The 16,321-nt window shown below is 39.7% G+C and overlaps 1 protein-coding gene across 3 annotated transcripts in view; it reads left to right on the plus strand.

Annotated features, from left to right (window-relative positions):
* The window catches only part of skap2 (src kinase associated phosphoprotein 2), a 267,070-nt gene that overhangs the window by 180,289 nt on the left and 70,460 nt on the right, over nt 1–16,321 (plus strand). For all 3 annotated transcript variants that reach the window (XM_072283219.1, XM_072283221.1, XM_072283222.1), the window contains exon 10: nt 11,904–11,990. In XM_072283219.1, the coding sequence (XP_072139320.1) occupies nt 11,904–11,990 (87 nt within the window). The remainder of the gene's footprint in view (nt 1–11,903; nt 11,991–16,321) is intronic.

Below are 16,321 nucleotides of genomic sequence, written 5' to 3' on the forward strand. Positions count from 1 at the left end.
AGAGATATTCAGAAATTAAATTCAGAAAATCTTGTGCTGTTAATTGTGACCTTCACGTTGACAACTGTCCTCTTTTAGGCCATGTAAGTCTTGCATTGCTGCCGTGACTACATGGGTAGAAGTGTGTTAGTGGCTTTCTAATGTTCTTTACACCAGTTGGCACAATTATTTGATGATTCTCTGAAGTCATCATGTTACATAGACTCACAGAGTACTGGAAGGGAGAAACAGGCCCTTAGGTCCATCTAGTCCATGCCAAACTATTACTCTCATAGTCCCATTAACCTGTTCCTGCACCATAGCCCTCCATGTCCCTCCCATCCATGTACCTATCCAAATTTCTCTTAAATTATTATTTAATTACTACTATTTAACAACTATTATTTAAATGGGGAAAGAATTCAAGGTTCTGAGATGCAATGGGACTTGGGAGTACAGGATACCCTTAAGGTTAACCTCCAAGTTGAGTCGGTGGTGAAGAAGGCGAATGCAATGTTGGCATTCATTTCTAGAGGAATAGAGTATAGGAGCAGAGATGTGATGTTGAGGTTCTATAAGGCGCCGGTGAGACCTCACTTGGAGTACTGTGGACAGTTTTGGTCTCCTTATTTAAGAAAGGATGTGCTGACGTTGGAGAGGGTACAGAGAAGATTCACTAGAATGATTCCGGGAATGAGAGGGTTAACATATGAGAAAAGTTTGTCCGCTGTTGAACTGTATTCCTTGGAGTTTAGAAGAATGAGGGGAGACCTCATAGAAACATTTCGAATGTTGAAAGGCATGGACAGAGTGGGTGTGGCAAAGTTGTTTCCCATGATGGGGGAGTCTAGTACAAGAGGGCATGACTTAAGGATTGAAGGGCACCCATCAGAACAGAAATGGGAAGAAATTTTTTTTAGTCAGAGGGTGGTGAATCTATGGAATTTGTTGCCACGGGCAGCAGTAGAGGCCAAGTCATTGGGTGTATTTAAGGCAGAAATTGATAGGTATCTGAGTAGCCAGGGCATCAAAGGTTATGGTGAGAAGGCGGGGGAGTGGGACTAAATGGGAGAATGGATCAGCTCATGATAAAATGGCGGAGCAGACTCAATGGGCCGAATGGCCGACTTCTGCTCCTTTGTCTTATGGTCTTATGGTCTTAAATGTAGTGATCACACTCACATCCTCCACTTGTCCTGGCAGCTCATTCCACACTACCATCCTCTGAGAGAAGAAATTCTCTGTTGCTGTTCTCCATAACCATTTCACCTTTCACCCTTAACCCATGACCTCTAGTTCTAGTTTCATCCAACCTCAGTGGAAAAAGCCTGCTTGCAGTTACCCTGTCTCTACCCCTCATAATTTTGTATCATCAACATCATTATGTGCCATGTCATATGACATGGGTGATCATGGTCTTTCCGTGACCATAATTGTTCTTGGCAAATTTTTCTACAGAAGTGGTTTGCTATTGCCTTCTTCTGGACAGTGTCTTTACAAGAGAGGTGATCCCAGCCATTATCAGTACTTTTCAGCCTGGCGTCAGTGGTCGCATAACCAGGACTTGTGCCATGCACCAGGTGTTCATACGCCCATCCACCACCTGCTCACGTGACCCTGATCGGGGTTGGGGGGGGGGGGCTAAGCAGGTCCTACACCTTGCCCAAGGGTGATGTACAGGCTAGTGAACAGAAGAAGTGCCTTACACCTCCTTTGGTAGAGACATATCTTTTGTACACCTCTATCAAATCTCCCCTTATTCTCCTATGCTCCAGGTCCTCACCTGTTCAACCTTTCCCTATAACTCAAATCCCAGCAATTTCCTTGTAAAATTTCTCATACTGTTTCAATTTTATGGTATCTTTCCTGTAGGTAGGTGACCAGAAATGGACACAAGACTCCAAATTAATCCTCACCAACGTCCTATGCAACTTTCAGATATTGCCTCTTTTCTCTCATGTATCAGCAACTTTCAAAGGAGAATCCAAACACACATTTTAGTTTACTCAAGGAATCGTGCTTTTATTCTCTTGCATTTCAGAGTTAAAGAACCACTTCCCGATTGGTAGAGCTCTATCAAATCCTTCTCCCAATCCCATTAATTATTTGGGAGTCAGGATTGTGGGAAAGTAGCACGCAGTCGTTTCCCATGTGGCTTATGGGATGCAGTCTATTCACATTACCATTTTTCGAGCAGGAAATTCATTGGGTGTGTGAAACACAATTTTGCATGCTCCTTGGCTGCTTCAAAGGGATGTCTGAAATAAATATCCATTAGTAATGCCTACAGAGTTGCAGAATGTTGCTGCTGTCATTGGTACATTACCCACTGGAATGAGCATCAAATGCCAACAGTTTATTAGACAGCCAGGCTCTGGTACAAGTCGTCTTGCTATTTAGGAATGGCATTACTCTTGCTAATCTTGAAATTGTATTTGTTTTTAGCATGGAATTTCACATTTTATGCAATAGGGATTCAGGCAATTCACCCCAACTAATCCAAATGGTCATTTACGACCCACATACATTTTCCATACTTTTTCATCAAGGGGGTGGCATGGTAGCATAGCAGTTGGCACAATACTGTTGCAGTGCCAGTGATCTGGGTTCAATTCCCGCCGCTGGCTGTGAAGAGTTCATACGTTCTCCCTGTGACTGTGGGCTTCCTCTGGGTGCTCTGGGTTCCTCCCACATTGCAAATATGTATGGGTTAGTAGATTAATTGTTGTTCTTGTTGTTGAGTGCTGTTGTCATTATCGAATCATGGTCACACTATGGATGGTATAGTTGTCCACAGGGTTTTCGTGGCAAGATATGGAAGCAGGTTGCTGGGCCTCTCTTCCACTCAGATACCGTTGCTGCCTAGGTTGGGACCTGGCCGTATTTGAGCTCAGGACCAGCTGCCTCAAAGTCCAGTGCTTGATGCCACTGCACCTCCAGCCAGCCGGTTAATTACATGGGTGCAATTGGGCTGCACAGGCTCTTCGGATTGGAAGGGCCTGTACTGTGCTGTATCACTAAATAAAATAAAAATGAAACAAACTGAATAATCTTCTATTCCCTATTAAATGCTCAGATGCCTTCTGCATAAATCCATATATAAATGCATTCAATTACTCTCTGTCACATCATTTTCCACTGACTAAAAAATGAGTAAAGATATTTCTTTTGAATTCTTAGATACTGAAGCAGTGTAAACTGTATTGCAGTCAGACGTTAAAAAGCTTCAGTCATGGTCTGACAGGGGACACGAGAGACTGCAGATGCTGGAAGTTGGAGCAACAAAGCAATCTGCTTGAGGGAACCAGTGGTTGAAGCAGTACCTGTGGTGATGGGGGTGTGTGGAGCAATTGTTGATGTATTAAGTTAAAACCCTGCATCAGTTCCCCCTCCCTTCTGTTTAAATTCTGATGCTTGGCGTTCTTCCAGGAGTCAAAAATGGAGAGCAGTCTTAATTCCAAGATCTTAGTTTATTTGAAAGTACAAACATGTAAATACAAAGCAAATAAAACAAAGAGCTGAGAAATTATGCAAAATACGCAAAATGCTGGAGGAACTCTGTAGGCCAGGCAGCATCCATGGAAATGAATAAACAGTTGATGTTTGAGGCTGAACCCCTTCATCACGACTGAGAAATTTGATGCTAAGAGGGGAATCAATGCCAAGAGGTATAAAACAAAGGAATAAAGATGGTGCTTCTGAAAAATCTATCACTTTTATAGAGAAGATGAAGAAATTCCTTAGATAGCAATAAATTAGTTAATAGGCTACATAATTAAAACAATTACATCATGAGGGTAACACTCAGCTAATGAAAAATAAGTAAGGTGATAAACTGTTAGTTTCTGCCAGTGAGTGTGAAATATACAAGTTTGTTAAAAAGTACAAATCTTATAAAAAGTATTATTAAAGAATGACAGTGGTTTCCAATGCTTCCCATAGATGACACATGACACTCACATGATGCAAGTACCGAGCAATGACCATTTCTAAGAAAGGAGAGCCCAAGCTCCTATCCATGATGACCAATGATATTACCATCACAGATTCCCCCAGTACTAGTATGATGCAGATGCATTACACACTGTTTACAAGTACACTGCATGAAGTTACCAACGGTACTGTGTTATCATCTGCCAAACCCTTGGTCTCAGAAGGACAGAGCAACTAGCACACAGGAACAGCACTACATGGAAGTTGACCACTACTCTGACTTGAATATATCTCACCATTTCACCATTGGTCTAACTGGGTGTTGGACTTATTATAGTAAGGATGCTCAATCGCTCCTCCTTCCCCGTCGTCCTCCACTCGAGTGCCCCCCAGGACTGCGTGCTGAGCCCATTGTAGTTCATCTTCTCAGACATCACTGCAATGCAGAACACCAGAGTTCAGTTCACTCATGACATGACAGTGGAAGGGCTCAGCACCAACAACAAATGAGGTGGCCTACAGAGCGGAGGTGGAAAACTCAAGGCCTGGTACCAGGTAAGTATCCTCTTCCTCAGTGTCAACAAGACCAAAGAGATGGTTATCAACTTCAAGAGAACTTGCAACACTCACACTGCTGTTTACAGCGGTGGCATAGTAGAGGAAACTGCAAGCAGTTTCAAACTCCTGGGTGTGCACACCTTGCACAACCTCTCATGGTCCCAGAACACTTCCTACATGATCATGAAGGCTCACCAACACCTCGCCTTCCTGAGGAGGGTGAAGAGAGCTGGACTATATACATCTATCCTTGCATCATTCTACAGATGTGCAGTAGAAGCCATCCTACCATGCTGCATTACTGCATTTTATTGAAACGTCATTGCTGTGAATAGGAAGGATCATTGGGTAGTCAAAACTGACCAATGTATCACTGGCACCAGCCTACCTGCCATCAATGGCATATATTCAGAAAGGAGGCGTAAACATTCCAGTAACATCATGAAGGATCCCACCAATCCTGCTCATTGACTGTTTGTTTGGAGAAGCAATTATTTTGTCCTCATTTACACTTGCATGGAAACGCCATTCAACAATCTTGAATTTTCAAAAGCATTAAACAAAACTACAAAACTTGCCATCATTACATGGATTACCACAGTCCAAGTAGTTAATCAGCCCCTTGGACTTTTCGACATTCCTGTTCATGATACCTTATTGCAGCTAAAATTATGTTTTATATAATCAATTCAAATTATAGCTATTTGAAGTGTGTAGATCAAAGATATCAATGAGACTGAAAGAGTACAGAAAAATTTACAAGCATGTTGCCGGACTTGAGGACCTGAGTTCTAGAGAAAGGCTGAAGAGGTTTAGACTTCATTCCCTAGAGTGCAGGAGGACCAGGGGAGATTTGATAAAGGTGTACAAAATTGTGTGGGGTTTAGATAGAGTAAATGTAAGCAGACATTTTCCTCTGGGGTTGGGTGAGATTACAACTCGTGGTCAAAGGTTAAGGGTGAAATGTTTAAGGGGAACCTCTTCATTGAGAGGGTGGCCAAGTGTAGAATGAGCTGTCAGTGGAAGTAGTTCAAAATTCCTGTGTTGAATAGCCCAAATCCTACCTTGCTGCTCCCCCCAATTTCATTCCTCCTCCTCATAAGACTGAGTTTTTCAACAAACCACTCCCTCAATCTTTGTATGTTCTGATTTTTACTGGTCAAAATCTCTCCTACCTAGCATTCATAGTTACAGACCAGTAAAACACAGCACTAGGCCTTGGGCCCATCGAGTCCATGCCAACCTGTTTTTCTGCCCTCAGACCAAAGCTCTCCATGTCACTCTCATCCATGAACCTACCCAAAGTTCTCTTAAATGTTCCAATTGAATCCGCATTCCCCACTTCCGCTGGCAGCTCGTTCCAATCTCGCACCTCCCTATGAGTGAAGTTTCTTAGTTCTGCTTAAATATTTCACTTTTCACCCTTAAACTATAACCTCTAAATCTAGTCTCACCCAGTCTCAGATAAAAGCCTGCATGTATTTACTCTATCTATACCTCTCATAATTTTGTGTACATCTATCAAATCTCCACCCACTTTCCTACACACCAGGGAATAAAATTCTAATCTATTCAACCTTTCCCTATGCCTCAGGTCTAAAGTTCGAGCAACATGGTTGTAAATTTACTCCGCACTCTTTCAAACGTATTGCGATCTTTCCAGTATGTAGCTGACCAGAACTGCACATGATACTCCAATTTTGGCCTCAGCAACATCTTATACAACTTCAGCATAATATCCCAAATGCTGTACTCAGTACCCAGATTAATGAAGGTCGATGTGCTAAAAGCTTGCTGTTACAGCCCTATCTACCTGTGATGCTAATTTCAAGGAATTATGGATCTGTATTCCAGATACCTTTATTATACCATACACTTCAGTTCCCTAACATACACAGTATAAGTTCTATCCTGATTTGTCTTACTAAAGTCCAACATATCACACTTGTCTGCATTAAATTCCATCTATTTGTTTTCAGCCCATTTCTCCAGCTGCAAGCTTTTATAGCCTTTAATTGCCTGTTAGACCAAGAGTGAGAGTTTAACATCATAAATGTCAACTGAAATTTGGCATTTAAATCCTTCTATGGATTGTCTAACCAGTGGTTTCCTTGAAGTGAAAACTGTCATAAAGAGGAAGGTTCACAATGCCTGAACTGCTCTGTGTAACAATCTGAACCACCCACAAGAATAAGAATAGTTTAACAACTTCTCATCTTCGTCTGCAGGGAAACTAAATGTTTGTATTGGAAATCGTAAGATATGTTAGGGCCAATGTTCTGTTCTGACACTAGCATTCATACGAGGAGCTACCCACATACATTCAGTGTCCACTTTATTAGGTACTCCTCTACACCTGATTGTTAATGTAAATATCTAATCAACCAATCATGTGGCAGCAACTCAATGCACAAAAGTATGCAGAGCTGGTCAAAAAGTTCAGTTACTATTCACACCAAACATCAGAATGGTGAAACAAAAAATGTGATCTAAGTGACTGTGACTGTGGAATGGTTGTTGGTGCCAGACGGGGTGGTTTAACTGTCTCAGAAACTGCTGATCTTCTGGGATTTGCATGCATAACAGTCTTTAGCGTTTACAGAGAATGGTTCAAAACTTATTAAAAAATCCAGTGAGTGATAATTCTATGGCTGAAAACACCTTGTTAAGGAGGGAGGTCAGAGGAGAATGGCCAGACTGGTACAAGCTGACAGGAAGGTGACAGTAACTCAAATAACCACTTTTTGCACATCGAATGCACAACACATTGAACCTTGAAGTGGATGAGCTACAGCAGCAAATGACCATGAACTTACACTCAGTGGCCACACAGGAGGTACTTAATAAAGTGGCCATTGAGTACAAGTCCTGGGTAATCTTGGCATATGCACAGCAGTCACCATTCAAATGAATGGGAGACGTCAGCTGTTGAGAGAAAAGTAGGTAGATCTTTTAATTATTCATTTGAGTTGCTTTTAATTATATACTCAAAATAGTGTGTTTTGGTTTTTTAAATGTTAAAAAATGTAAATTTCATTGTTTGCCTTTTTTTTATCAGAATAAGGTTTATTATCACTGACATAGGTTGCGAAGTCTGTACTGTTGCAACAGTGCAGTCCTTGTGAAAAATTATAAGTTGCAAGAAAGAAATATTAAAATGCACTGCAAAAAGAGAGCATAATATTGAGTGTTCATTGGTTCATGGTCCTTTCAGAAATCTGAAGGTAGAGGGGAAGAAGCTATTCCCAAAATGTTGAGTGTGTGTCTTCCTTCAGTCTCCGGTATCCCTTCCCTGATGGTAGTAATGAGAAGGGTGCTTGTCTGGACGGTCAGGATCCTTGGAAACATGTTCCAGATGTTTGTGAGTATCAAAAGTACTCAGCTGCCCCTTTATTAACAGCCTTATGCAGTCCATAAGCCTGAAGGTGCTGAGGGAGTAGGTTCGCTTGTTCTCAAAGTGTATCTGCAGCCCAGCCGCCTGTGATGAGATGGCACTAATTCTGAAATTCCGAGTGCCAGATTATTATACAATACTACAAAGAGATCAAGTGATCTAGCACGGTGACGTACAGAGAGCAATTTTGGGGCAATGCAAATCTATCAAGAGTTACTCAAGCTTAGAAAGAGGCCATTCAATCCATCAAGACAATGCTGGGCCCTAGCAGGGCATTCCCATCAGTCTATTCCCCGCTTCCTTATCTCTCTGTATTTACTTATTTTCTCTCACGTACTATTTGATTCATTTCACCTTTTATCCTCCCAAAGAGTTAGTTTCAGTAGCCATTTAACCTTCCTGTATATCTTTGGGACACGGGAGGAAACCAGAACACCCAGTGGAAGCAGCACACTCCCCAGGAGAACGTGTACACTCCACAGGCACTGATCCAGATCCCTGAAGCTCTGAGGAAGCAGCATCGGCTTCTGCACCATTCTGCAGCCCTGTGCTCTACTGTTTATACAGTCTATCCACGTAGATTATACAAACTACTGGAAAATACATTTATTACTGAGATTGTATTACAGTAAGGATTCACTCCAATTGCCATTTGAGAATTGAATGCTTGCTGCTTTCTTCAGTTTAATAATTTCTGTAATACCTGCAACAATTAAATGCAAATTTAAACAGCAAATTGATCAAATATTAATTATAAATATTATAACCATTGCTTTGAAAGTTCTATCTATAATGAATTGTTTTTTCTAATTTCATTACTTAAATTACTTAAATAGTTCATGCGCATGTTTCAAGTGGAGGAGCAATTTTTTGGGATTGTTGATTAAAAGATTGAGCTTTACATCTGTTACTTCAAAGCAATGTTATTGGAATGGTTTTGATGGCATAAGTGTAGTGTGTAAATACAAGCTGGTAATTTGGCAGGACAATTCAGATTTATGATTACTATGGAAACTGCGCAATGAATATTAATACAACCATTCGCAAGAGGTTTGATTTTCTTTTCCTAGACTGTAATGTTGTTTTTGTTTATTTATGATAGTTAAGAATTCTACAAATAACTTATCTATTGTTAGTGTCAGATGCCAACTTAATTAATCACAAAGACAGCAGTGTGTCAATCATCCAGTCTAACGCAGCATTGATTGTATGTCCAAGGGATCTGAACTAATCAAAATGTTTGTGTTATTTATTTATTTAATGGTACAGCGCAGAACAGGCCGAGCCGCACTGCCCCAGCAACCCCCGAGAAACCTGATTGACCCTAACCTAATCAAGGGACTATTTACAATGACCAATTAACCTACTCAGTAGGTCTTTAGTCTGTGGGAGGAAACTGGAGCACCTGGGGAAAACCCACAGGAAGGACATACAGACAGAGCCGGAATTGAACTCTAAACTCTGGGACACCCTATTCTGCAGGAATGTTGCGCTAATCGCTATGCTACTGTGGGACCCACAGTTATTTTGCTTTATAAATCATATTCTCCATCTCAACCAATAGCTGTCTTACATTCCATAGGACATACTGTGACTCTACAAAAATATTAATCAATCTAACTTGTGTTATTCTTTAAATTTCTATTTTATTTCAAACATTAAAACTCATTACTACTTATCCCCAAAACTTGTATTCTGGGAGGGACGGTGTGCTGGATTTTGATTGATTCTATGTTTGCTTATGATTACCTCTGATTACAATGGAAATGTACTGTTGGCTGAGTGTTCCTAAAATAGTGCGATGATGGGGGAAAGGAAGTTGGCCAGCATTTGCACTAGTCTTTGTCACATAGTGGTTGCATGAAATTGTTAGATTTGTTTTTCTTCTGCTGGTTCCTTGTAACTCGAAGTAAAAGTAGTTACAAAAATCTCTTAGAAGAAAGTGGTGTAGTTTGAATCTCAGAACATGCAGAATGTCTGATGAAGCACTTTTGAAGCATATAGTAGGAAATAGTTCATATAGTAGGAAATAAAAAAAAACTACAATTAGATGCAGAGACAGGTTTAAATGTTACGTGTGCTAAATATACCTAATAAAGTAGCCACTGGGTGTAGGTTCGTGGTCTTCGTCTGCTGTAGCCCACCCACTTCAAGGTTCGACGTGTTGTGCATTCAGAGATGCTCTTCTGCTCACCACTGTTGTAGTGTGTGGTTATATGAGTTACCGCTGCCTTCCTCTAAGCTTGAGCCAGTCTGGTCATTCTCCGCTGACCTTTCTCATTGAAAAGTCATTTTCGCCCACAGAATTGCCATCCACTGAATGTTTTTTTTTGTTTTTCACGCCATTCTCTGTAAACTCTAAAGACTGTTGTGCATGAAAATCCCAGGAGATCAGTAGCTAATGAGATACTCAAACCACACTATCTGGCACCAACAAACATCCCGTGGTCAAAGTCAATTAGATCACATTTCTTCCTCATTCTGATGTCGGTCTGAACAACAACTGAACCTCTTGACCATGTCTCCATACATTTATGCACTGAGTTACTGCCACTTGGATTGGCTGATTAGATATTTGCATTAATGAGCAGGTGTACCTAATAAAGTGGCCACTGAGTGTATAATTACTCAGTCTAGATTATAAATACCAGTGTTGGGGATACTCTGATAATCCAGGATGATCGGGACTGCTAGATTTTCTGGACTATTAAACCTATTAATACTCCAGTACACACTTCATTCAGTTATGCAGTAGAAAATGAATCTCAGGGATGCATATGGTGACATATATGTACATTAATAATAATATTTATTTTGAACTGAGATTAATAATCTCAAAGGGTCGGCAAGAAGCACAGAAACCAGGACTCCAATAATTGGGATGGGACTCTGGTAAACAACAGCTGGTGAGCCAAATACTGAACCAGCAGCATTTCCAGAATGTAATTCTGTAACCATCTGTACAATGAAGATACCAGGTCACAAAGTACTTGAAAATCACTTCTAGTTTAAACAGAATACACTATAATGAGTGCAATAATTTTGAGCATTAGAATTTATTCTGTTATAACTTACTTACTGAATGTCATTGAGCAGTGTACTTGAGGTGGTTCATTAATCTTGCATCAGGTCTAAGATATCTTTGGTTATGTTGAGTCATTGGGCCAGACTTTCTTTGCACAGGTGGGGAGGGGGGCTGCGGGAGGACGAAGTGAGAATCTGGGAGATGATAGGTGGAAAGGCAAAGGTTGAAGAAGGAAGAATCTGATAGGAGAGGAGAATGGAGCAAAGGGAAAGAAGGGCACTGTCTTACCAGCTGAAAGCCATGCTTGAAATCCTCTGTTCCCAAAGCTTCTAACTAAGCTTTGAAATAATGCAAACACTATCTCTGGTTAATCTGACATTTAAAAATATGTAAAGATATTCATAACGAAATAAAGGACTGAAAGAATAAAAAACCTTTAAAAATTGGTTAACTTGTTACTACCTTAACATTTCTGCAGGTCAGGTATGTGGTCCAAAAGTTAAATTCTCCAACGTAATTGCTGAGGGATATTGACAAGTTTGACTTCCAGTGCTGGAGTACAAAATGCTTTACTCTGAATGATATATTCCCTGGGTATTGAAACACACAATGAGTACTCTTGATGAGTGTACTTGGGACTTTCATACTCAGCAGTGCCAAATTTGCTGGCATTCAAACAAGTATGCTCATAATTCTGTTTAGAACACCCAGCACAAACTTGAAAAATTTTGGACAATCTTTTATTTTGCTGAGTATGTTTTCATTTTAACTTGAGAGTTTTGCATTGAATTCCAGATAAGATTAAGATATGATTCAGGTTAAAATAGATTCCATTTTTGGTAATTTCTTAACTGGTTATTTTTGCTTCTAACACATTTTAATCATGCCAGGCTGTTAACTTCAAATAGTTAACTTTAGTTGTTTATAGGAAGTTATTGAATACGGTACCAAAATATAATATTCTACTGTAACCTATTATAACACATCAACAATAATAATGACTTTTTCTTACAGAAGAAGAGGACAGTCATCCTCCACCTCCACCAATATTAAAGGAAACCGAAAAGAAAAAGAGCCCACAAATTAGCGTGAATAAAACAGGTATGATTAATGAAAGTCATTTTTAAATTTTTCACACAAAGATAAGCGGAATTCCAGTTTTACTTGTTAGAAGCATCCCTGGAAGTTGTCTCTTTATTTGAAGAATTTGAGAAACCTCATGTCCCACACCGCCAGGTTCAAGAACAGATTATTACCCGTCAACCATTAGGCTCCTGAACCCGCGCGGATAACTTCACTCACTTCATCACTGAAATGATTCCACAACCTATAGCCTCACTTCTAAGGACTCTGCAACTCATGTTCTTTCTTTTTTGTATTTGCACAATGTGTTGCCTTTTGCACATTGGTTGGTTGTCTGTCTTTGTGTGCAGTTTTTAATTGATTTTATTGTCTTTCTTTGTACTCACTGTGAATGCCCATAAGAGAATGAATCTCAAGGTAGTATATGGTGACCTATATATATTTTGATAATGAATTAATTTTGAACTTTGAAAATGCTGCTCTGTTTCATGTGCAAAATAATAGGCCATCCTTATTATAATGAAATAAGACAAATTGTTTGATCAAAACCCACACATTCACAAGAAAACAGATTCAGGAGCAGGCCTCCTGGCTCGTCATGCCTGCTTCATCATTCAGTACAATCATCACTGTTCTACCTTTGTTCTCAACTCTTCCTCTGTGTCCAATCCTTGTAGTCTTCAATCCCCACATTTTACAAAGCATTATCTGCCTTTAAATATTGCACTTCTAATGATCCGGCCTCAACCATTCCCTGGAGTAGAGAATTCCAGAAATTTACCCCCCCCCCCGAAGATTCTATGTACCTTAGTTTTAAATAGCCATCCCTTGACTTAAACCTCTTCTTTTTGATTGAGACTATCTTCCTAATGAAACAATCCTATCATTTACCCATAATATGTGTTTCATTAACATCACTCCTTATTTTTGTAAATTCCAAAGAATAAAACCTGCTTAGCTTCTGAGGTAGGACAATCCTCTCTTCCTAGGAATTCCCTTTAGAATGCCCCTTCTAAGGAAGAGGACCACAAGTGTGTACCTCTGAGCAAGTCATTTTTTGTCTTTGGTGTTATTAGATCAATTGATTTGAGAATGAGTTTATTTTTTACCTTCCATTTATTTTTCCTGCGTGTACATATTTGGGGAAAAATAGCCAGCTAGGACACCTGTACATAGCACTGACACGAAGAATTTAGCAAACCTGCTTCCTTCTCATTCCCTTATCTTCCATTAATATTGTACAGTATCATCTGTTCATAGGTAAATCAGTAGCCTACTGGTTAGCGCGACTGGGCATTGGAGTTTGGAGTTCAGTAGCAACTCTGTATGTAAGGAGTTTATACGTCTTCTCCTTGGATGTGTAGGCTTCCTCCAGGTGCTCCAGTCAAAGTTCAAAGTAAATTTATCATCAAGGTATCTATATGTCTCCATGTACTATCCTGAGATTCATTTTCTTGCGGGAAAACTCAATAAATCCATAATAGAATAGCAATCCTAATAGAATCACTGAAAGACTGCACCAACTTGGGCATTCAAGCAGTGTGCCAAAGACATCAAACTATGCAAATACAAAAATAAATCGATAATAATAATAATAAACAAATAAGCAATAAATATCGAGAACATGAGATGAGTCCTTGAAAGTGAGTCCATTGTTTGTGGGAATTTGTGTGTTTCCTCCCACATTCCAAAGATATACTGTTTATACAGTAAGACATAGGAACAGATTTAGGCCATTGGGCCCATCGAGTCTGGCCCTCCGTTTCATCATGGCTGATCCATTGCCCTCTCAACCCCATTCTTCTATGTTGATTCGTCATTGTCAATTGTTCTCTGATTAGGCTAAGGTTAAATCAGTGGGTTGCTGAAGAGTGCAGCTCATTGAGCTGGAGGGGTCTGTTTCATGCTGTCTCTCTAAGTAAAAATAAAATTAATCCAATTGTAGGCTCACTTGCACTTTTGAGTCACTCTTTAATTTGCAGATATAGGATTTAATTTCTCCTCCCTGATTCTGAAGCAGAAATGAGCTAACTTTTTCACCAATAAAGTACTTCTCAATGTTAGTTCACAAATGTTTCTATTTCTTTCAAAAAAGTTTTGACAATTATTTATAATTTTAAACAGTTCAAGCTTCATATTGCACATGTTGGTTGCTCAGATTTCTTCTCGTTTAGGGTGATGATTCCGATTGGGAAAACAGCTTATTCCATTAGGAAGGGAAGGATTGCTGTGATGGCCTAGAATAACATAGATGTTGCTCAATAAATTGAAAATAGTATGAAGACAAGCTCGCAGGAAAAGAGCTGAACTAACACTTTCCTGCTGAAAAACTGATAATTCCCATCTTGTATCTTGCTTGTATCCTTTAAACAACATCTCAAATTGAATAAATGATATAAATCTGCCCAAAGGTTACCTCCTGACCCTGATAGAACAGTTCATGGACAGAGTGAAACAAGATAAATTTGATAGTATTTTTCAACTTTTCCCACTTGTTATGCAAACAATCCCTTTAAATTGTTTTGATGTAAAAATTGAACTTTGAAACAATCCCTTCAAGATATTTTAATGTATAAATTGAACTTTGAATCTTTTTCCTCCATATTCTATTAACTGAGTTTATGGAGATTTCAGATCTATCAGATGCAGTTCTACGGATGCCCATTTTTAGAAATACACCTTTTCTGATAACTAGTACTTTCTGGAGCCCTCTTGCACATATGCACAAATCTCCCTCTCACTTCCGCCAGCAGGATGTACTCTTTAGGGTCTCCATATACATTCAATATATAAGATGTATCTAAAAAAAGTGATTACCCCTCTCTCAGTCATTGTTTTCTACAGCAGCCCCAATGGAAAGATAAGCAACTGGTCTGCTTTTCCTTCAACTCCATGCACGTGTGCAGCAGCAAAGCTCATAAGTATTGATTAGTGTATGTGGGGGCCACTTGAGAAGGATTTATAAAATAAGCCAATTTAGTTCTGCCTGAATTAGATTGTAATGACTCAATTACCTTTTATTTCTGTACAAAAGAGATTTAGGTGAATAAATTAACAGATCATCATTGAGGAAGTGTCACTACTAAAGGACAGTTTATAGATGTAATACACAATTGCTGTCACACCTTTAAGATTGTAATATAGACATCTGTGTATACTTTGTGGTTTAGTGGAACAGACTTCTGTCAATCAGAGACTGACGTGGGACTTAGAGATACCCAGGAGACGTACAATGCAGATGTCTCTGAAAAGGTCAACTTGACACAGGCTGTGATGATCGACCCACTGCTCTGTCTGCTTTGATAAAAATCAGATAAACTTAAGACTGCTAATTGATCTGCAGCCTGTTTAAATGTTGGCCATGCATACCCTCCTTGCATATGATTACTGTAGAGAGCAAATGAAGCTAAAAATGTGAAATGCCGATGACAAGGAAAATAAAAATCACAGGAGTTCTCAGGATGGGAAAGGTTAAGGAATATATTCTTATCTGCCTCAATTTTATATAAATGCCTATGAACTAATTATCAGTGCAATAGGAGAACAGCTACATCTGTTCAGTTGGATTTTGAAAGTGCGACCTTGTACAGTTGTGTCTAATTTTCATTAGATCTGAAAAAACGATGCTTCGCTAACTCAAGGACATTGGATTCAGAGAGACAAGCCTGAGTAACCACAAAGTGGGCCAGATCTGCTTCTTATCAGGAACTTACACCTCACCACAACCAAATGTCAGCTAAAGCAGGCTTTATTATTGTATCTCTAATGCGTCCTGTGAGGAAATGCAGTCTGGGTCACCTTCCTCCTCATGTACACCAAATACATCATTCTCTTAGCGCTGTCAAACAAAGGCTGGGTGGACAGGCACTTTGTGCTCAGGAAGTTGCTTTTCAGATCCTTTCCAATTAAAGCATATGGAGAGGAAACAGAACGCAGTTTGAGGGGAAAAAACCCACAGAGGAAGTTAGAAGCAGGTTGCTGTTAGATTTTGGCTTACACATAAGCTTTACATAACGGAAGTGGTCATTGGGTCATCTAATGACAGTACTTGAAAATTAACCAGAAAACATGGCGAGTGATTACTCATCCTAATTTGCTTGTCAGATCCTTCATTTAAAGAAATCTGCCTAATTGTCTCATGCTAGTTCTCGTAGTTTTTTTCCCTCAGATAGTAAGTGTGTTGCAGCACTCTAACTTGATGACTTGTATTTATAGCATTCTAACTGGCTGCATCACCATCTAGTAACGGGGGGGGGGGGGGCGGGGGACTACTGCACAGGATCGAAATAAGCTGCAGAGAGTTGTAAACTTAGTCAGCTCCATCATAGGCAGTAGCCAGGACATCTTCA

The sequence above is a fragment of the Mobula birostris genome, chromosome 19, assembly GCF_030028105.1.
Source record: "Mobula birostris isolate sMobBir1 chromosome 19, sMobBir1.hap1, whole genome shotgun sequence".
NCBI lineage: Eukaryota > Metazoa > Chordata > Chondrichthyes > Myliobatiformes > Myliobatidae > Mobula > Mobula birostris.